General features: G+C 36.3%; 1 protein-coding gene across 1 annotated transcript in view; it reads left to right on the plus strand.

The window, feature by feature from the left end:
- LOC117417943 (E3 ubiquitin-protein ligase MARCHF3) overlaps positions 1-20,729 on the plus strand; it is a 42,639-nt gene extending 21,910 nt beyond the window's left edge. Inside the window, exons 2-5 of the mRNA XM_034924648.2 lie at positions 4,865-5,106; positions 9,613-9,817; positions 16,558-16,767; positions 17,635-20,729. Coding sequence (XP_034780539.1) covers positions 4,922-5,106; positions 9,613-9,817; positions 16,558-16,767; positions 17,635-17,793 — 759 coding nt within the window. The 5' untranslated portion in view covers positions 4,865-4,921 and the 3' untranslated portion in view covers positions 17,794-20,729. The remainder of the gene's footprint in view (positions 1-4,864; positions 5,107-9,612; positions 9,818-16,557; positions 16,768-17,634) is intronic.
- Positions 20,730-22,221: the final 1,492 nt, after the last annotated feature.

Here is a 22,221-nt window from a genome sequence, read left to right on the forward strand (position 1 = left end):
ATTTTTAATCTCCTTGAAATTCCACAGGGAGACAGCATCTGTGATTCCAGCTGCCTATGTTGTTCCCTTTTGTGAACAAACTGCAATCATTACATATCCCTTAGCTACTGGGATCAAGTGATGTAAATAATGTCAACAGCAACCAAAACTGGACTAACAGAGCTCATTTCAAGGACCACAGCCTCAGAGAGCTCTACTGTACTGAGATTAAAGTGCAGTAATCTGCAGAGCATTTTCATGATTAAATAACAGCAAAAAATGACTTCTTTTTTGTTAATACTCTTCCCTGTGTCATTTTGACCCACAAAAAATCTCTTTATTCCATAAAATCAACTAAAGCAGAAGGACCCCCCCACCACACACACACACACACATATACATGTATATACAATATATAAACACTTACTGTCCCATAACTTGCTCTGAACAATAGGATCCCTTACATGTGATTTAACAAATGCGACTGACACATCAACAGTAGACATCAAGGTTTCGATCTGAACCTAGCTCCTAATCAGGGACTTCTTGTTAGAGTACAGTACAGTTCGAATGTTTATGTCTGCCTGATTTCATTTGTAATGTTTAAGATATGAATGAATCACCAGTGGTGCAACAAGAATAAGTGTAACAGCACTGATCTCGCAATACATGTTCTTAAAAAAAAAAAAAAAATCAGAGGCTCAGTGTTCTGAACAATGCCAGCCCGTTGGATTAAATGGGTTTGGAATGGCATTGCTGTTCAGAAGTCATCATTGCAGGCTTGAAGGTTGTCAAAAGACTTAATTTTGTTGGTTATCCATGCACAAAGATGCAGAAGAGTTGAAAGAGTCCATGGTTATTAAGCCTTTGCTTGGGGGAAAATATGGTCCTATACATAAAACTTTAAGTAATGTACCGAGGATTATTATTATTTTTTTTTTAAAGGGCTGTTATTATTTATTTATTTCTTAGCAGACGCCCTTATCCAGGGTGACTTACAATTGTTACAAGATATCACGTTATTTTTACATACAATTACATTATTTTTTACACATTATTTTTACATACAATTACCCATTTATATAGTTGGGTTTTTACTGGAGCAATCTAGGTAAAGTACCTTGCTCAAGGGTACAGCAGCCGTGTCCCCCACCTGGGATTGAACCCACAACCCTCCGGTCAAGAGTCCAGAGCCCTAACCACTACTCCACACTGCTGCCCTCTTAGGTAAAGCAGTGCTTTGAAAAATGAGAATGAACTTCTAACCCTCCATTAAAAAGTTAACAAAAGGTTTCAGGAACTGCAGAGTAATTAAAAAAAAAAAAACGTAGTTCTTCACAAAACATTCCATAAAACAGTCCTTAAAGATTTGTATAAATGTTATAAAAACCAGTGAGAAGCAAGTGTACTCATTCTAAATTGGGGGGCAAAAACTTTGAACTCAAAACATCTGCAAAGCATTTTCCATTTCAAAACAGACATAGAAGTGAACAAAAACAAATTTCATTTTCAATATGCAGAATATTTCACTTTGATGCAAGTCTTTTCATCAGGAGCTGAGTGGTTAGAGAGAAAAAAGCTGTATGCCAGATGCCAGACTGTCCTTAGAAACACACATATAAATAATGTTGATGGCATACTCCAGACTATCAGAAAAATAACACATGTTTGATAGACTTTATTTATGACTGGATGGTCGTATGGTCTTGGAAGCCTGGGGAGAAATGTGTGCATCTGGATGTAGTAACTAGACGATTAAACTCAAGCAGCATGTCTTCCCTTTTATGTCTAGCAGAATGAATTATTAACAGGCATTAGTCTAAATAATCACGATTCATTTTCTTAGCTTTAGTGCAATTTCCCTTACCCTTTTCTTTCAAACCAAAATTGTAGCTGTGGGGGATTTAATTTGAATGTTTTAATATTATTATAAATATATTTATATAAATATTATATTGTCTTACATTCCATATCCATTAACAACGAAGTTGCTGTAATGGGACGTGGGAAATTGATTCTGCTTGAACCCGTAAAAGAACAAAGAGGTTCTGGATGTCTTTCAAAGATGTCCATTTACCTGTAACAAAGAAAGTGATATACAGTAGATGCCAATTATTAGCAACCCTGATAAAGACAACTTTCGGTTATTAACAACATTTTCCCAGGAACCAATCCCGTCTCATAGACTTTAATGTTAATGGAATTCTGATATTAGCAACTGCACTCCGCTTATTGACAACTTTATTACTCGTTGCCAGTGCTACAGAGCACACTTGCATGATTTATGCACACACTTCATGCAGCTTTTATAACACACTGACTTCACAACTGCATATTTGTGGCGGACTGAGGCAGAATCATGGCTTTGAAACTGTCTACGAAGCGGCATGGAAAATTGAGATGGATTTATAGCAGGAGGTGGTACATTGTAAAAAGCAGACTATGTTGGACAATTTCTTGTTTTAAAATTGTGTTCTTTAGAATTGATTGTAAGTACAACACATTTTTTTGTTTGTTTTACCCATTGTAAGGACAATTGTAGTACATTGTTGTGTAGTACTGTTTAATCCTACCCCCCTTTTTTTGTGCTACACACGCGTGAAGTAAACAGTTCTATGTATGGGTATTTCCTGTTTCTCATGTTCATTTTTTAACACTGTAACTTTTAAAACCCATGTATTTCAGTGCCATATTTGTACAACTACAGTACATACGTTCTATATAAATACACTTGAAAACTGCGGCTTTTCGCTTATTGGCAACGTTCGGTTAATGACAACTTTTTGCTGGGAACCAAGAGGTTGTTAATAAGCGGCATCTACTGTACCTCAGTTTTCACAGACTCCAATTAGCAGTAACCTTAGACTATTGTTAACTTACTACATGTAAAATATTCCAAGACAAGTGCTAATCAAGATATTTCAGTACAACCTATTGTGCAGTGGCTGAAAAAAAAGTCTGGAATTAAGTCACTTGTAATAATGTACCAGCAGTTAAATGGTAATGAGAGGTAAGAACATTATTTTTAAAGTCTTGGACGCAATAAATTAACCCCAGAAATGAGTGTAAAGTGTAAAGTAACGTAGCTGTGTAAAACATACTGTAGTAATAATTCATAAACCCAGGCCCCCATGTTGGGGGTGTTTCTGTCTCTACGTTAGCCCAGTCTAGGTTCATAATGCTGGAGTACTGCAAGAACTGAACTATCCCATCATGGTACATTAACACAGGAACTGGGTTACCAAATGAGATGTTGAGATGAACAACATATATGCAACATTTAGAGTAAATGTAATCAGGTTTATATAATGAAATGCTTGGAGGGATGTTCTTTTGCTTTAGGTAACCTGAACTAGTTAACACATTTTCTAGATTATAATATATGTCATTTTCAATCCATGTCATGTTTTTCAAGTTGCATCAAATTTGTATTGTTTTTATTTTATGTGCTTTGCAATCAAGAAAGTCACACCACTTGCTCTCTCTATATAAATAAATAATTTATTTCTTAGCAGACGCCCTTATCCAGGGCGACTTACAAGATATCACATTATTTTTACATACAATTACCCATTTATACAGTTGGGTTTTTACTGGAGCAATCTAAGTAAAGTACCTTGCTCAAGGGTACAGCAGCAGTGTCCCCACCAGGGATTGAACCCATGACCCTCTGGTCAAGAGTCCAGAGCCCTATATATGGAGAGTAGGGAGAGCCAGCAGAGTTGAAAGGTCCCATTGTCACATGGTTTGAATGGAATGAGGAAGGCTGTTCAGTTCTAGACAGTTAGAATTCTCCAGCAAGCTCAAAGCCAGGTGAAGAGATATAAAGAAAAAGTGATAATCACTGGAAAAACAGAACCCAGAACCGCTCTCAAGGAATGCAAGTATCATAAAAAGACAAGGGAAAGATGGAAGAAATAGTGTACATAAAATTACATTTGAAACTACTTGCTTTTTAATAAAGGGGTATTTTATTGAGGTTTCATTATAAATTAATTATGCACTTAAACCATTAGGATATTGTTGATAGGGTTAAAAGCCTTGTGGTTTCTTTTTATTTGTATCTTAAACAAAACATTAACAGAGAAAGCTGTGCTTCATTCCTAGCTAGCCTTCCTACTCCATTTTATTACCAGAAAGCGCCTTCTTGACTGTGCAGCTTATTTACATCCTTTTAAATGTAGTTTTAGCTGATAAAGTAAATCAGTGTCCTTATTATAGCATTAGAGGTTGTAACTGAGGGGAAAAACCCTGTTTTCATTTAAACCTTTTTGTCATGACTCAGTAAAAAGGAATAAAAACAGGAAAGCTATTATATTTGAGTACTTGTTTCTGATAGACTCCAGGTATAAGACACTGTATTTAACACATACCTGGAAGCTCTCACACTTCAGTTTACACATATCTCTCACACTTCAGTTTACACATATATTACTGCAAAATAATAAACCAGTCATGTGTCAAATGTTTTCATGATCAACATCTTACACATGCTATAGATCTTTTAAACAATACCATTTTACATCATTTTTTTTAAACAATGCAATTTTGTATTTGACAGAGTATTTAGGTTTTGACTGCAGTTGCCTTTTCATTTTGTAGTAAAAGGGGAACACTTTATAACAATTTAGTAATTCAATGGTGATTAGAAATGAACTTATAACAGTTTATTTTGTATTTATATTTCATTCTTGTGATGTTAGCAACACTGCACTCATTCCAAACGTATTATACCATCATGAACGCTCAATTATTTTAAGATGTGACTGTTAAAGAAAAATACTAGGCTGTTTTTCTTGTTGGAAACTAAGCCATTTAAACTAGTTAACCTACTGGGTATACACATTGTGCACAGAATATATATATTGTGTGTGTGTCTTTTCAGATGGGAAACACTATATGAATGTGTGAGGCTTCAGCTGAGTAATTGCTGTCTGCTGCCATGACAACCAGCCGCTGCAGTCATCTGCCTGAGGTCCTGCCAGACTGCACAGACTCAGCCCCTCCAGGAAAGGCTATCGTTGACTCCACCAGCCTTGTAAATGGACAGCCGCAGTATGTAATGCAAGTTTCGGCCAAGGACGGACAGCTGCTGTCAACAGTAGTCAGGACTCTCGCTACACAAAGGTATGAGGTGGGGGGGTAGACCAGTGAAGGGAGCCCTAAAAACGGCTCTATTGAGATTGGAGACTCTGAGGCACGGTGCCTCTGTCTAGGCCTGATATACAAGTTGGGGAAGGAAGATGGAAAGTGGTGTCATCCGTTCATATAGAAATGCAGTAGGCAGGAAATGGATATCAGGAACAAAACTTTAACATATTACATTTCAGTTGAACTTCTGTGGGTGATTCAGGAGAACGTTTATTTCGTGTCAGGACAAGGTGTAACATTTAGCCAACTCCTATATGTTGTCTTTTTTTAATTGGTTGAATGAATAATGGTAATTTCTACTTAAAATGGTGAGTTGCTATTATTATTATGATGATTATTAATAAGAAGAAGAATAAGAACATTCATTAAATATTTATAAGCATTGTATTACAACTCTCAGTGGTTAGTGTTTCTACAGTCTTCCCAGAACAAACTAAGTACAGTACAATCTAAAGTGAAATCAGGCAAATGTTTGCAGGTAAGAACTTTAAAGAGCTATCAAAAATATTTGACTGAGATATATTCTGATGGTACAAACCATAAAAATGGTAACTAGCTTAATAATGTAGGAAGCGAATGCATAAACACTGTAAAAGATATATATTGTAACCATAGCAGTGCAATGTGCGTGGCAAAAAAATCTATCGGCATAATTTTTTTAAATAATTTTTTTTCTTTTGTTATTGTCCTGAAGGTGCAGGGTTTAAGTCTTGATTACATTTTGAGATCCAGCTTACTGGATAGAATTTATAAAAGCAATGTCTAATTTTAGCTATTAAATTAATATGCATGAGGGAAGCCTTTGTAAAGGACAAGGTTGTTCTGTAGATCAAAGTCTAAAGCCCCACCCCCCTCAGAAACTGCTGTGACAAAAGAAGGCTTTGGAAATAACAGCTGCCTGCAGCTGCACAGCACAGGGCTGTCACCGGGTTTGCATTGTGGGCTGCTTTGTTAGCTGTCACAAGTTATCACGGAACGCTGCTTATACAGGCTGTTGAAAGTTGTCATGATGGGTTACTTTCTGGTGATGTCAAAGTTCAGCTATAAGGACAGGGAAGAGAGAGGGTTAAATCAGCTACTATATTTTGAATGAGAGGATCACTTTGACTCATTGGTTTGTCTCTCGACCTGCTAATAACAGTGAATTAAGGGACTGGATCCACTTACCAGTAATTTCACAGTAAAGTGACACTGCACTTTAAGTGACAACACTAATAATTAACCTGCTGACAGTGCTGTCTGATCACTTGACCTTAACAACTTGCTGTTCAGCATTTTTAGGACAGTGATGTGATCCTGATCCCATTTTTTGCTTTCCTAGTATTGCTTTTTTCATTGCATCAGTTAAAACATTGCCAGAAGTCCAGCACTGCCACAACACACACTTTTTAGAGGAAGTAAACAAATGTTCAGGCATTTGGCTGTTGTGTGGAATTTTCAATGCTTTAAAAAAATCTATCAATTTCTGCAAACATCCCCGCCAGACATCACCTGTCTTCAACCAAACTCGTTCCTGTGATTTGTATGTATGGATTTCCACTTATTTTATGGACACCCCCCCCCGCCCCCCCTCCAGATGTATTTTGTTCAATTCAAATACTGCGCAAAGTTCAGGAGAACTCACAGTTTAAGCATGAAACTTCCCATGTGTTCATTGTAAACCACATACATTAATCAAAAAATGCATTTCCTTTGCAACAGTTCAGCCTATACAAAACATATGCTGTTTTTACAGAATCTTACTTTTTGAATCTGTATCCATTTGCTTCACATTTTGTGAAAGCTAATATTCACAAAGTAAATTAAAAAAAAAAAAATGACTTACTGACAATGATGTCTGATCACTTGACCTTAAAAACTTGCTGTTTAGCATTTGATGGTTGGTTATAGTCCGAGAATGTTGGGTGGAGGTTATTTGCTGATTCGGCACGGAATCCCCCTAACTGTATTGAACACAATCTACTTGCCTAACAGATTAACATTTATACTGTTAATCTGTTCATTTTTCCCCACAGCTTCCTGCCTATGCAGCATTGTTTAGCTGTAGAACCAATTTTGCGTGTAGTGCAAAGATTACTTTTACAGCTGGTTTTACAGACCCTGATTAGCACTAATCGTGGGCTACCTTACATAAAGTACGGCTCAGTAGCACAAGTCTAGTAATCAGAGTCTGTAAAACCAGCCGTTCGTGTTTAACGTCAGGAAAAGTAGAAACCGCTGCTGATATTCTGTCAGGGCATGAACTTCATTCATCATCAGATATTAAGGTAGCAGGGCTCATGAAGCTGGGAAATCTTTAACCAGAGCTAAGAATTCTGGGACTGTCTAGACACAGCATGAGCTAGATCCAGATGAGTTTAGTGAAGGTTTATTTCAGTCTCGTCATATTCCATTAACCTACAATATTAAGGCCCAGCAAGTGCCCTATGTCCTTAGCAAAGTCAAGTAGAGGTTTTCAGCTTCTGTGATGCAGGTATTTGGACCCTACCTGAGCCACCCACGGCTGTGCTACTGCAGATAACCAAAAGAGAAAAATGATAAGGGACTGACAATGTTGTTATGTTTTTGTTAAAGTTAAAATTACACTATTAGTTTAAGTGGGTTTGTTTTGCATTACACTCAAAATCAGTTTTTTTCCCGTTAAACTGGTTGTTTTAAGCCAGTGTTCCACTTCTTATGTCAAACCATCAAACCAGACACCTTTACAAAGGTCACAACATTCAAACAATACAATACAATACAATACAGTTTACATTTCTAAAGCGTCTTTCATGCTGACATCCCAAGGTTCTGTGCAGTTATGTGGAGTACGCCAATTCAAATAAATACGCTTCCAGACATGCTTTTAAACAGTGTGATTGAGCTATCATTTCAAATGTCTGTAGGAATCGAGTTCCACTATCTAGATGCATAGAAACTAGTTATTTTGAACAGTCAGTTTGGTGCATTTCTTATGCATCCTCCATCAAATACTATATAGAGTCTTGTAACCATGTTGTAGAATTAAAAAAAAAAAAAAGCTTCCTTGAAGCGTGGGACAGTTATCTGCTTTAGGAGACACTATGGCTTGGATACAGACATCTATTATGGTTTGTAGCCTGGACTGTTTTTTAAAAATATTTCTGAATATCCTGAATTCAAGTGCATCAGAACAACTGTGGTTTGCAACTTTGCAATATAAGGCTATCACTTTCACTTAATTTGTATTATCAAGGATGCCAATTCTTCAGAAGAAGCTAAGCAAGTACCAACATAATATATATATATATATATATATATATATATATATATATATATATATATATATATATTAGTTCTATCAGTGGTTTGATAGAGAATAATAAGAAAATAGTAGGCTACAAGAGCAGGACTGGAGTATAATTACATAGAAATCTGTGTTAAGAATGAAAATACTCAAGGAGTTGTATTACTAAAAAGAACAACAGCTTCTGTTCATCCAGCAATTGAATGTAATGAGTTCATCATTTCCAGTTTAAGGATTGATAAAAGCTGTCAACTCTGATATGCTGTCATGTTGTTTCATAGAAAGCACTTTAGCTAATTTAAGTCTGTGATGGAAATAAACTTCGATTTACATGTCATCAAAAAAGTATGCATTGGAATTACAGTGAATTAATATAAGTACTGATTGTAATGTAAAATAGGTGCAGTTGATGTGCAGTCTCCTGATATAAAGACACACACAAAAAAAAAACAGCTGTGGTGTTTTCATAATATTTTTAGATTTTATATTTGCATGTATAGAATCAAGTATGTATGAGATTAATGATGGATGTATTTAGAGACTTAGGGCATTTGTATGTGTATTAGCAATGTAATACATTTGTATGTGTGCAAGCTTGTGTTCCTATGTGACTGTTTGGGTGTTGTGGCTGTTATAACTTGTGATTTGATAATGGATTATCTAAAATTGTGTGTAAGCTTTAATAATGATGCTGGAGTGCAACAAGTGCAAATTGTAGATTATTAAAGCAAAGAGTTCCCCAAAACACCCACCCCCTGGCTGTTTTAGAATAATTAAGCGATAATTTGTTTTTAAGTGTAGTGGACAAGGAAATGAACACCATCACAACCTTTCTAACCAATCAGAGCACTCCGGTGTGGTAGGTTATGTAGACATAATTTACCTTATAATATGTTTTGTTCTCATTAATTTGCTTTTCATTCTTGGATACATGAATAAATCTAGACATATTTGTTTTTTTTACCGTGTTCTCTTCTGTGGCTCCGCGGTTGTCGTAGTGATGGTTTCTTTATCAGCTAAGTTCCATTTCATACACTACTGAAATTAAAAGCAGTAGTGTATCATGACAGAATCTACTTCAGTCTGATTGGAAGATTTGTGATGGTGTCATTGAGAACCAACCACATAACAGGGCCCTCTTTCAGAAAGACTGAAAGAAAATAAACCTGCAACAGGTACTGGATTTTGATTTGCTGTGTTTGTCTGTGGTGTCTCAGCCCCTTCAATGACAGGCCTATGTGCCGGATCTGCCACGAAGGGAGCAGCCAGGAAGACCTGCTGTCCCCCTGCGAGTGTACAGGAACCCTGGGGACCATCCACCAGAGCTGCCTGGAGCACTGGCTCTCCGCCTCCAACACCAGCTTCTGCGAGCTCTGCCACTTCAAGTTTGCAGTGGAGCGCAAACCCAGGCCAGTGATAGAGGTGAGCAAAAGGGTTGCCAGTTCTGTCTTGCGGATGGTGTTTTATGTACTTCCATACAGAGGGAGAGGGGAAAATATTCAAGTTGTCTTGAAGGATTGCCAACATTTGTTTTATTAGCTATATAAACATTATTATTGGTCCCTGTTTTGTATTGTGTTGCACATCTTTAGGTTTTTATGTTAATCCAAGATATGTTCATATTTCAAAGAAATCATCCTGTTGCCTTTCTAGTGGGTCACATGGTCTCATTGCAGCTAGACCATTGGTGTGAGTTTGAACTACAGCACATGCAAAGTAATGAGGTAACAGGAAGCAGCAGCAGTTCCCTGCAGTCTTTGAAATACCCAATCTACTATATAAAATACAAGCTAAACATTAAAAAAAAAACAGTGGGACCTGTGATAATATTGCTAGTGCTAAGAAAATTGATTTTAAAACCTTGGTAAGCGCTCCTTTAAACCAGCATTCCCTAATAATAATCAAATATTCTTCAACCCTTTCTATAGGTTTACAACTAAATATTTCACACATATGAAATATGTTAATTAGGTAGACCAGGAGAATGTGTATGTATCGCTGTCATTATAACTAATGTATCTGAAGGAGGCCTATTTAAGTCATTATTGCAACGTTTTAAAATTAAATCTGATACGAATCAAGATCTTTATTTCAGCCTTTCCTTTAATTACATTTTACCCTTGGGGCAAAATCACATTTTTACAATATTGTATTATCTAGAATTAATCATGCTTACTAATTGTCTGCTCATTCACATGGAAAATTAATTTGCAGAGTCAGCCAGACCTCTCCACTGCCATCATTTTCTCCAGGGTGGAGCTGGTCTGGAATTGCTTTTTTTTTTCTTGGAGGCCTTTGTCTGTACAGTATCTGTTACACACCATTTGCAAGGGACTTATTCTAACTCTAACTTATTCTAGGATTTGAAGATAGAGTTTTTGACTTTTGAAATATTCAGTTAGCAACCAAATAGAGTGCCCACTGGGAGGAAGATTTTAGTCAAATAAGATAGAGATGTATATCCAATTGAACTATATGGATATGAAAACAGGGTAATTACAGATTGGAATCCAAAGGTAGGTCTGGAATTACTTTGAGCTGAAGTTGGCACAGCCCCTGATGTTGTTACAGCCCTCTTTGACATCAGTTGAATGATTAGGAATTTGTGATGTGAAGTGACATTAAGATCACAACATGCCAAAGGCATGAATGGAGCTGGGACAGGGAGTGCTACACTGGCAGCACAGATGCTCCCTGCACAAATGGAATGTGGCATTTGTTCAGGAGCTCATCATAATTGGGAAAGTTTAAAAGTAACAGCTTGCCTGCCTGGACAGAGTGAACTTGCCCAGAGAGTGACTGGCTGGTGTTTGATCTGGATGCTGTGAAATTAACCTTTTTGGTTGATTTTTTTGCACATCAAATGATCAAAACACTTACATTTCTCTCACAGAAGCAAACAGACTAAGAAACCTCATCTGCAGTTATGCTAAACTTGCAAATGAAAAGCTTTTTTGTATCGATTTCATAACTTTTCATACCATTCAACACATTTTTTTTATATACTACATGTAATATAAAAAATAAATTTGTTAAACACATTATTTATGTTAAATATATTATACATTTCATTTTGGGGGTTCTGCATTCAATGAGGTTGTGAGGCAATTTTGCTTTGAAATATTTCCTTTGAAGTAAAATGCTTTGATACATGGTGATGACATTACGGTAGCATATTTGATAGACTAATAAAGTCCAAGTCCCATCTACTACTGCGTTAGGTAAAGCTAACAAGTCAAGCATATAAACATTCAGGTTTTAACCTTCCTCGCTGCAGTGCCATATGTCAGAGATATTCAATGTATTTATCTCTTCTTATAATCAGTGGATCTTGCAATTTCTATTAGTGTGTCAGAGTTCTGGAAATATTGAAGTCACTTTGTTAAATGCAGGATTACTTATCTTAACCAAAAAATTAACAGACCTTTATCAGTGTGGTGTCACAGGGCGTTTTTTTAAAAAACACAGGCTATTACAGTATTACTAATTTGTTTGGATGTTATGTGGGACATGCATGAACTAAGTTTCTAAAAAGGGAAACACAGAGAGGATGATTTAATGAAAGGAAAACAACATGGAGCAGGCAGACAGAGTGGAGCAGGCAGACAGAGTGAGGCAGGCAGACAGAGTGAGGCAGGCAGACAGAGTGAGGCAGGCAGACAGAGTGGAGCAGACAGACAGAGTGGAGCAGACAGACAGAGTGGAGCAGACAGACACAGTCTCATCTTAATCACCTCAGCTGATGAACAAGCTCACTATTATTATTATTTATTTCTTAGCAGACGCCCACTAAACCCACACGGCCTGACTGACTTGGACACTGTGAGAATGGGACGGTTTGGGTGGATTGTGTTTTTTCAGGTGCTGTGGGTTTTCTTAGTATTATTTAAAAAAAAAGAAATGTACATTCATTTTTCTGCAAACGACCCAAACTGTAAATTGTAGACGGCCAGTATAGTGTGATGATACCTGTGAAGTACACTGTACTGTTCAGGATGCAAGTATAAGATATGCCTGATGATGAAGCATTGAGGGTAAAAATGCTTATGGAGGCAACATGATTTCTGTATGAATACAAATATAAATATAGTAATACAGAAACACTTTCAAATGTTGTTATTGTTATTTATTTATTTATTTATTTATTTCTTAGCAGACGCCCTTATTTAGGGTGACTTACAGTTGTTACAAGGTATCACATTACAAAATATCACAATACAAAATATCTTATTACAGATAAGAGAAGTTATAACATATAATAAAATCAGTAGTAAATAAGAGCAAATTCAAATGGAAGCGCGGTTACGACTAAGAGCAGTTAAACTTCAAAATAATTGGTTATAAGAATAAATTCCATTAAGAGCAAGTAGCAGGTACAATAAATGGATAACAGAGATTTCAAATAAGAGCAATTACAAAAGAACGTGAATACAGTTACCTTTTAAGAGTAAAATCAAGTACTAGATACAGAAAATCTAATTGTGATTGAGAGCAGTAGTAGAATACAGCAAAGTGTGGAGCAGTTAAGTGCAAGTACAAGATGAGGCAAGTACTGATACAATTGGAACTGGAGAGCCACCCACAAGAACCTTGGAACTTGTAAACAACTTTGATTGATGTCAACAGAAAGTTCAAACTCAAGCCCTTGCATTTCACAGCTACTGCAAACTAACTTGTAACCAGAAAACAACACTGACTATCTTAACCACTAGATTTGGTATTTACAACACAAAAAAACAAAAAGGCTAGTATTATCTGCAATAACTGATGGATTAGTGGTTATCATCCTGGGATAAACTCATGTATAGACATACTTAGGCATATTTTTAGGCATGTCTTTTCCTAGTTTGTATCATTAAATCTGTTTCATTCCTTTATGAAAAAGAGGGGCACATTTTGAAATTCCTTCAAAATGTTAAAATAATATTTTCTTTTCGCAGCCTGTTATTCTCTTTGCTTTTAAAAATTGTGGATTTATTACTTTTTGTTTCTGTTGCTTGTCTTATGCTAATTATGAGTTGATTCGTCAGTGTCATCTCCTTGGTCAGAGCTTGATACTGTAATTTTTGTCACTTTACTGTTGACATTGTGTACTGATGTGCTGTCTATATTTGCCAGTGCGCTTGCTACTGGTATAACAAGCCATCTGTCTGTTCATGTACCCCTCAGCAGTCTATGGGCTTAGCAACATTTCTACAGAAGCCTGCCCTGCAGCACCAATTTTAAACTTGCATCTTGGCTTATTTTTATTTGGCCAGGGGAGAAGCCATGATACCCAGCCAAAGCTAGCTAAGTTAACCAGTTAGATATCTGAATGTTGCATAATTACTGAATTAACACAAAAGCATCTTTTCATGACAATTGGCCATTAAATTGACCTTTTTTGGGGGAATGTATTCTGATAAACCAACGGATTCAATTGTGAATTCAAGTACTTTTATTAGATGCCATGAAAAGATATGGAGGACTACAAAATACTTTGGGCTATACAAGCCCTATATGATTTATTTCAAAGGTTTATGGATGAATTAATATATTGTAATGAGATCTTGACGTAGTGCTTCAGTGTTCATGGCGTTGAATTATTTTCTGTGTTGGCAAGAGAGAACATAATCCGAGTACTTTTCAAGTATTAATCTGCTCAAAATATGTCATGCGAGAAAACAATAATTGTAAAATGCTCAGTGTTGCGTGGTTGAGCATGAGCCATTTGTTTTTGTGTACAATTAGAAATGAAAACAAAAGCCTGTTTTTGGAACTGATTCTCTGTACAGTGCTGTGTTATGCCTCACATGTGGTGAGGCAGCATGAGGGAAGAATGGTTAATATGATGGCACTGGATTGATTTCTTCCCTGCGGTGACTGAAAGGCAGTGGGTTTCTGCAGGACCCCCGACGATAATAAATGTACATGATAAAATGGTTATGGGAAGGGTAAAATATACCCCACCAGTTTACTATTAGCATCAATATATTTACGATAGCTTCATTACATTTGTAATCCAGCCCTTATGTTAACAGAACATAAGTTAAACCTGTTGTAAGCTTCAGTATTTTGCTGAAGACAGCCTATTACAGAAATAATTTTCCATTTGGCATAGCAGGGCCTCAAGTTAAAGTGAAGTGTTTAATCATCAGTGACAGCATTTGCTGGTACAGTACAGTGCTGCTGCAGTTTTTTTTTCCATTGAAGAAATCGACTCCAGAGCTACTCATCTTTTAGAAAACCCCAAGCCGGTTCTTTTTCATCCTCCTAAGAAAGTGAACCTTACAGTATATTTCATAACGCTTTAACATTTGAAAAAGACTTTTGAGGAATATTTGTATGAATAAAAAAAAAAAAACTGTTTGATATTCACACGACAGCAGTTGGCTTCTTTAACTACAGTCTAGATAAGTTTCATGAATATAAAACTAAGAAAAGTATTATGAATATATAACTTATTGTAAGAGTGGCAAATTGTACAACAATCTGCTTTTCCACATGGTGCAAAGTTGGATTCCAGTCGTCCTCCATGCTGGAGCGGGCCCCGGCTGCAGCCAGGATGAACAGGTGTTTGCAGCTGCTGCCATCACTGCCTGTCGGCTCGGATGCCTATGGTGTGTGATGCCTTTCTCACACAGAACATTTTGCCTCATTGATAAATAAAGTACTTTAATTTCTAAGCCTCATGGATCGTCTCAGTCACAGGTTTCAGTCAGGTGCAGCAGTTGATTATCCCACTTTGGAGTTTTGAAATGTGCTTTGAACGGTGATATAAAAAAAAAAGGGGTTTTCCTTGACTGGATATTTTCATTGATTTAGCTGGAGTACTAAATTACTGTAACAAAAAAATGAGGAGTTAAATAAACCCACATCAAATTATCCTTTAAAGGATGGAGAGAAACACTCTTTTGTTATAGGAATTAAATAAAAGCATGTTCATTTTTGTGCATTCATTTCAAGCAGTGTTTTCTTCAAATATGTGTCCCAGCACAATGATTTTTAATTTCATTATTATTTTCTGCAGCAGTCATTAACTATACAATTGACCTTATCTTTCAATTAGACCTGCTTCTGCCTCAAAAGTACATACATACACACATCTTCCAAACATCAACTAGAAGATGACAGGATCTTAATTGAATCATATATTGGTTTACTTGACTTTCTAATGGTCGCACTTCAGGTGTTATGTAAGATTCATATCTCATACTTAACATAAGTACAGAGTCTTTTTCTTGATTTTATAGGGCAGGAGTATGTAAAAGGACAGCACTTTTACAGTATAGGTACATTACATGTTTATCTGCATAATGGGAATGTAAAACTAAAACTAGAAGCAAAATAAAAAGCTGTATTTTTCTATGTATTGATTTTAATAAGTAACTTGTTGATTTCAAATACAAAGCATTAGACTCACAGATGTCTCAGTCTGTTGAACAAGGTCAGCAGTCTAGAGTCCAGACAATTCTACACAGCAAGGGCATACACATATTCTAATTGAATATGAAATTAAATAAAATGAGTTGCAACAAATTAGCAAATAAAACAGACCACATGAGTCCCTGCATTCTAAAATATTGCAAATATCACCAGAATTGTGGTTCATTGTGTCTATACAGAGACTTAGAAACCAGTATTTTTTTTCAAATTGATTAATTACAGTGAGGTTTTAGGTATTGACACCCTCTAATAATTTCAATGTTTTTCCGAGTACCAAGCAATAAATGTTCATTTCAATAGGAAAGGTTGTTGGTACATCGTCCAGACATGCTCCAGCTCTGATTTTAATGCTGTTTTTGCATTAGCCATGAAAGAGTTAAATGACTAAGAGATTATATATGGTCATCTACCTTTTTATTCAGCTTCATGAAGCCATTATATGCAGATCCACTATGGGACACAAAGATCACTAATAAGCGGGTTGTGAGACTTCAGCTGGCACTAATAGGTTCATGTTATTGATGAAGCTCATCTATGCAAAATGAATAAAAACTGAAATTCTTTTATAACGGTGAGGATATGCAATATCATATTACAATGTGTGTATGGTAGCATTAAACTCTTCATTATAGTGGAATATAAACAGATAATGAAAATAAACCATGTATTTCTCCTATCTCAGTACAGGAGCCGTGCAGAAAGAATATGTTTTGATATCACTTGTTTGTATTTTTCAGTGGTTAAAAAATCCAGGCCCTCCGCATGAGAAGCGGACACTGTTTGGAGACATGGTGTGCTTTCTCTTCATAACTCCCCTGGCTACAATCTCTGGCTGGCTGTGTTTGCGTGGAGCTGTGGACCATCTGCACTTTAGCAGCAGGCTGGAGGCTGTTGGACTAATAGCACTGACCGTTGCACTCTTTACTATTTACCTCTTTTGGACACTAGTGAGTGCTCTATTAATGAACATGTAGACAAGTCAGGTAGACGTGTTTCTGCTAGTACATAAATCACTGTGATATATTGATAAAGGAAATACCCAAAACGCTTGTTTGTTTGAACTTACATCTGTGAATCTCTGAAGTTATGTATTACAAGAATGGGGGATTTGACAATATTGTGAACTCGCTGTGTAAAATTATTAATTACATTAGATATATATACACCACAATGACGTTTCCTTTTTAAACCCACTCGAATCAATTTTGTAGCTGGAATTTCCCAGTACTGGATATCTAGTTAGAAACAATGTGGATATCTTCATAGTTCATAACTGAGTTAAAATAGTGACAGCAAAAAGAAGGTAATGGTCATTTGCAGGTTTTTACAGGACAGCAAGGCACATACTTCTTAACTAGTACCTGTAAAGGTTATAGAGAGTACAGCTATGGCCAAACGTTTTGCATCACCTAGAAACTACTAAATGATATTGCAAAAGTCTGCCGGAATCGAACAGTATTTCATGTTATATTTCAAAATGTTTTCTGTTTTTCCTTAAGTATATGGAAAACTATAAAGCGGTATGTAATCCAATATGTTAACGTAATTTTATTCAGCAGGTTTCATTTGACTTTATGAAGTGAAATTAGTTAATCCTATAGGGTGACGCAAAACCTTTGGCCATAGTTGGTTATTTGAACAAGTGACTTTATCCCATTTTCCCTCAGCAATGCTCTCTAGTGGGGGGAAATATGTAGCTCCTCAATAGGGAAACAAGTTAATAAAGTTTGCAAAACCAAACATTTAAAAAGGTTCACGTAACCCATTTTTTAAAATCTCCCACCCTCTCTCTCTCTCTCTCTCTCTGTATCCAGGTTTCTTTCAGATATCACTGTAGACTATATAATGAATGGCGGCGGACCAATCAGAGAGTCGTACTCCTCATCCCGAAGTCTTCTAGCGTACCGTCTACGCAGCGCGCGCTGCTAGGACTGCCTCCAATCAAAAGGGATTCCAAGGAGACAATTGTTTGACTTCAAGCTTTGCCAACCATTTTAAGCTGTGTGCACTTACAGGAGCAGAACTAATTCCATCCAAAGACTCATGGCTTGTGAATCATGTTCCATTTGAACTCTTACTGTTTTGTTTTTTTTAGCACAAACTTTATTAATAGCTGAAGTTTTATACTGCATTCAACATGAAAGTTAAACAGGGCAAACAGGATTTCTCCAAGGTTAGTTTCCAGAAAAATAGGAGTTGACTATTCCTGCAACTTTTACAGAGCGTACAGTGAAATTTGTTGTTCAAATATTTTACATTTTACTGTATATTCACAGCAATTTTTCAGAGCAAAATGGCTGGGGCATCCTACCAGAATTTCAATCCTAGAAGACACCAGCAATGCAGCGGTGTTCTAAACTGCTGTCTATAAGAGACATATCCTGCCTCTAAAAGCCTTTAATAGCCTGCGACTTTCTTTGGTGGGAAGTAGCTAAGAACAGTAATTGTAAACCACGAGAAAAGGGGCATTTGCAGGCTCTTTGCTAGTGTGAGCTTAATACAGCAGGCTTTTTCTTTTTTTTTTTTTAAATATAATTCTTAATTGTTGTGTAGGGTAAAGGTTTTATAGGGCTGTGCTTTTTATTTATCTTTTTAAAGATGCATTTAAATGAAATCCACTTTTAAGTTTTGTAATTGTGTATGTTTTAAAAGCATAAAGGTTCAAACAAAAACCAAACTGAGTATTATAGAAGGTGTAAATGTGAACCATGCATTAAGGTTAGGATTTTGTTTCTAAATGGCCTCTGCTGAAACCTAGCTAACCAGTGCAGTAAAACATGTTGCACTCCAGTGTGAAATGAGAAAGTGTGATTATTTTGCTTGCAGATTTTGTTCTTTCTTGACTATATAATACATTTAAGAACTGAATGACCTTGTGTCAAGACACGCTATTTTGGGCCGTATTCCCATTTGATGTCAAACATGCCACTACACAAATTTAGTTTTGTTAAAGCACCTGCAAAACAATGACCCATGGCTGTGATTCCAGGAGCCGCTCTAGTTACTAGCCATAGATGTGGAGTAGGCTAGGTCAGCAGCAAGTGTCTTTCATTAGTAACCGCCAGTCTCATCTAGTGTACAGCTGTATATCTGCAGCACTGAACTCTGACTTATGAAATACAAAAAAATAAGAAAGCACACTATTTGAGTAATTGCATTAAGTATGATTGTAAACATCATAAGACAATATAATTTGAAGATACTTGTTTTCTTAGACTTTAGGAATACATTTTCTTCAATTAATCTGCAATCCATAAACAGCTTGACAGAATGTCATTGGTTTTGGATGTAAATCCTGTCACTGAGGCTTTTTTTTTTTTGTAGTTATCTCTTTACAAAATTAAGAGCAAGTACATTGAAAGCCAGTAGCATAAACGTTAGTAATAGCATACTGGATGCTTATTTTCTCTTTACCTCGGTGGTTAAATCCTGCTTTCCACATTGTATTATTTCTTAAAGTTAAAAACTCTTTGTCCAGTGGATCAGATAAGCTTGTGTACCCGCAGGTTTTGTATTTAATCTCAATACCATCAAATGCAGTGAATGTTTAATTTTAATAACAGGCAACAACAGGCTGTCAGTATACATATGATATAGATTTAAAATAAGGTATCCCATTTCTTCTTATCCAAATAGTCTAGAATTAAAGCAGTAATCTTTGTAGAAATTTAATGCGAGTCATACCCTTCTAAAGCCAAAAACATTTGGCCCAGCATCACTCCAAATTTCTACCTCCACATTTGTAAATTGAAGCTTCTTCCGAGGAAGTGCCATGTTTCAACAACCAGTAAATTCAAGTTCAATTTCAGCGCAATGTTCTGTAATTATCCAAACAGCTGTAAGAGTGTCATTTCCTATTTTTGTATTCTGAGGACTGTTAGTGCTGGTAGGTTAAACAGATACTTCACCACAGAAAAAGTTAAAATGCTGGTACTTACCATCCTTAAAGATCTTGTAAACCTAGCTTATTTATAACCAAAGTTAAATAAAGTTTTAACTTCATAACAATCAATGACACCATTATTGTTGTGCAGTGTGTTTTTAAGGCATTACCTTATATCAGTGATGTTTGCACTTCCTGTTCTGGTAGGTCACACGAGTCTGTGTATCCTTAATTAAAGTTCTTAAATAATATCTTCAGCAGAAAGGGGGTTAAAGTATGATGCTAAAAAAGGTAAGAACTGTATTTTATAGCTTTGCTTACCCCCTCTAACTTGTAAATAGGTAAAGGTGACAGACAGCCTTACTTTGAATATTTGCAGTGAGGGGGCCAAATACATAACTACAGTACATGTCTCTATATTGTAAACTAGGTATAGACAGTTACAATTTAGTGATGAACTCTCCAGGTAAAAATTGCAGAATTTTCCATAGAAATAATTCATAGTTCAAAATGAGTAGGCACTTAAAGTGTAACCCAACTCAATTAGAAAGTAAAAGCATTAGTTAAGTGTTTACTTAACATGATGTATGTTATTAGGCATACATACTGGCATATCATGTCCAACATTACATATGGAAACATGCACATTCATTTCTGAAGCATTTTCAGTTAGCCGAGAAGCATTCCTGTTGGGGGAAATATACCATAGGTTCCGTCAATTAAAGCAAAATGTTGCACGATATAAATCTTTACATTGTAGATTTCTCAGTTACAGTATTTAAGGTATTAATGTGAGGAAGGCAGATTCAAACTGCAGATACAGGCAGTAATTGTGATGTTTAAGCGCAAGTAACTTGAACTGTCTGCTGTAGGCACCCCACCCCACATGGCGTGTGCTGTTCCACTGTACCTCTTAACACATCGAGATGGTATACCCGTAATGAGTGCAGTTTTCATGACAGTTTGTAAATACATGTGCAGTGCAAACTTTGAATTAATTTGAATATAATAAAGTGCTGAACTCTGTTTCTGGTTTTGTGTCTCTGGTTAAGCCTATTTTGGCAATGGGTGCTGAGGTTTTGAGTCAGCCAACCGAGTCTTCTTAATGCTTCTAAGAACATAAATATAAAATTACACTTACGATAGGAACATATTGGCCAATATTTAGAAATTCTCTGGGGACGTGTGAACATTATTGTGCTTCAATTCTGCACTCGCATGCTAGACTGATGAACCAATGAAAACCGTGAACTTGCAAGTCAGAAACCAACTTACCTTGTCTTTTGTCCAACTTGCATCAGGACAGTTTCATACTACACACAGTTGTAGTCAAAAGTTTACATACCTCAATAAATGTATAAGTTCTAGAAATTTCTCAAACAAAATTATAGGAAAAATCTTTTGTAGCAAAATTATTCATTTTAGCAATTTTTTTGCAATGCTAATTCAAAAGTATTCATACCCCAACAGTGAAAATGAAGTTAATAGCTAGCTGAGGCACCTTTAGCAAGAACCTCTTAAAACAATTAGGATATTTGTCAAAAGCTTTTGGCATGATTCTTTAGTAATTTTTGACCATTCTTCAACACAAAATTGTTCCAGTTCATTCAAATTCCGAGGACTCCTATTGTACACAGCCTTCAACTCATACCAAAGATTCCTGATCTAAATCCGATTGAGACTTTGACTAGGCCATTCCAGAACCTTGATTTATCTTCAACCATTCTGAAGTAGATTTTGATGTGTGCTTTAGAGCGTAGGTGTTGGAACATCTAATTGAGCTTTAAACCAAATTCTGTAGCAGAGGGTTTCAGATGATTGGCCAATATCTTTTGGTATGCTATGGAATCCATTTTACCATGTATTGGAACTAAATTTCCTGTACCATTAGAAGACAAACAGCCCCATAGAAGGATATTATCGCCTCCATGCTTGACAGTAGTTATGGTGTTTTCTTTGTACGCCTCACCAGACTCCCACCTCCACCCTCCTCAAACATAACTACCAACGTGACCAAATAGCTCAATTTTTGTTTCCTCACTCCACAAAAACTTGCAACGTTTTCCTAAGTGGCTTTTTCCTTAGCCTGCGATCTTCACCATGCAATACGTCGAAATGGAAACCCCAATCCCGCTTGCAGCCATGTCACTTTGAATATCTTTAGCAGTCAATCTCAGATTGTTATTAGCCTTCCTCAAAATTCTTCTACTTGTTCTTGGTGAAAGAACCTGTTTTCTTCCAGACCAAGGGAGCGTTGTGACAGTACCAGGAGTCTTGTACTTCTTGATAATAGAAACAATAGTTGAGATTGGGATACTCAAATGCTTGGAAATCTTCTTGTATACATCTCCAGCTTTATGACCATAAATAATTCAGATAACTCTACTTTTTCTCCTATATTGTCTTATTGGTAATGACAGCACTCATCCTATGCCTAACCCTTTCATACTCTAACAATGTTCACCTACCCAATTTTTCTAGAATTGGGTTCTGCATTACCATATTGAAATTTCTAGCA

The sequence above is a fragment of the Acipenser ruthenus genome, chromosome 1, assembly GCF_902713425.1.
Source record: "Acipenser ruthenus chromosome 1, fAciRut3.2 maternal haplotype, whole genome shotgun sequence".
NCBI classification, from domain to species: Eukaryota; Metazoa; Chordata; class Actinopteri; order Acipenseriformes; family Acipenseridae; genus Acipenser; species Acipenser ruthenus.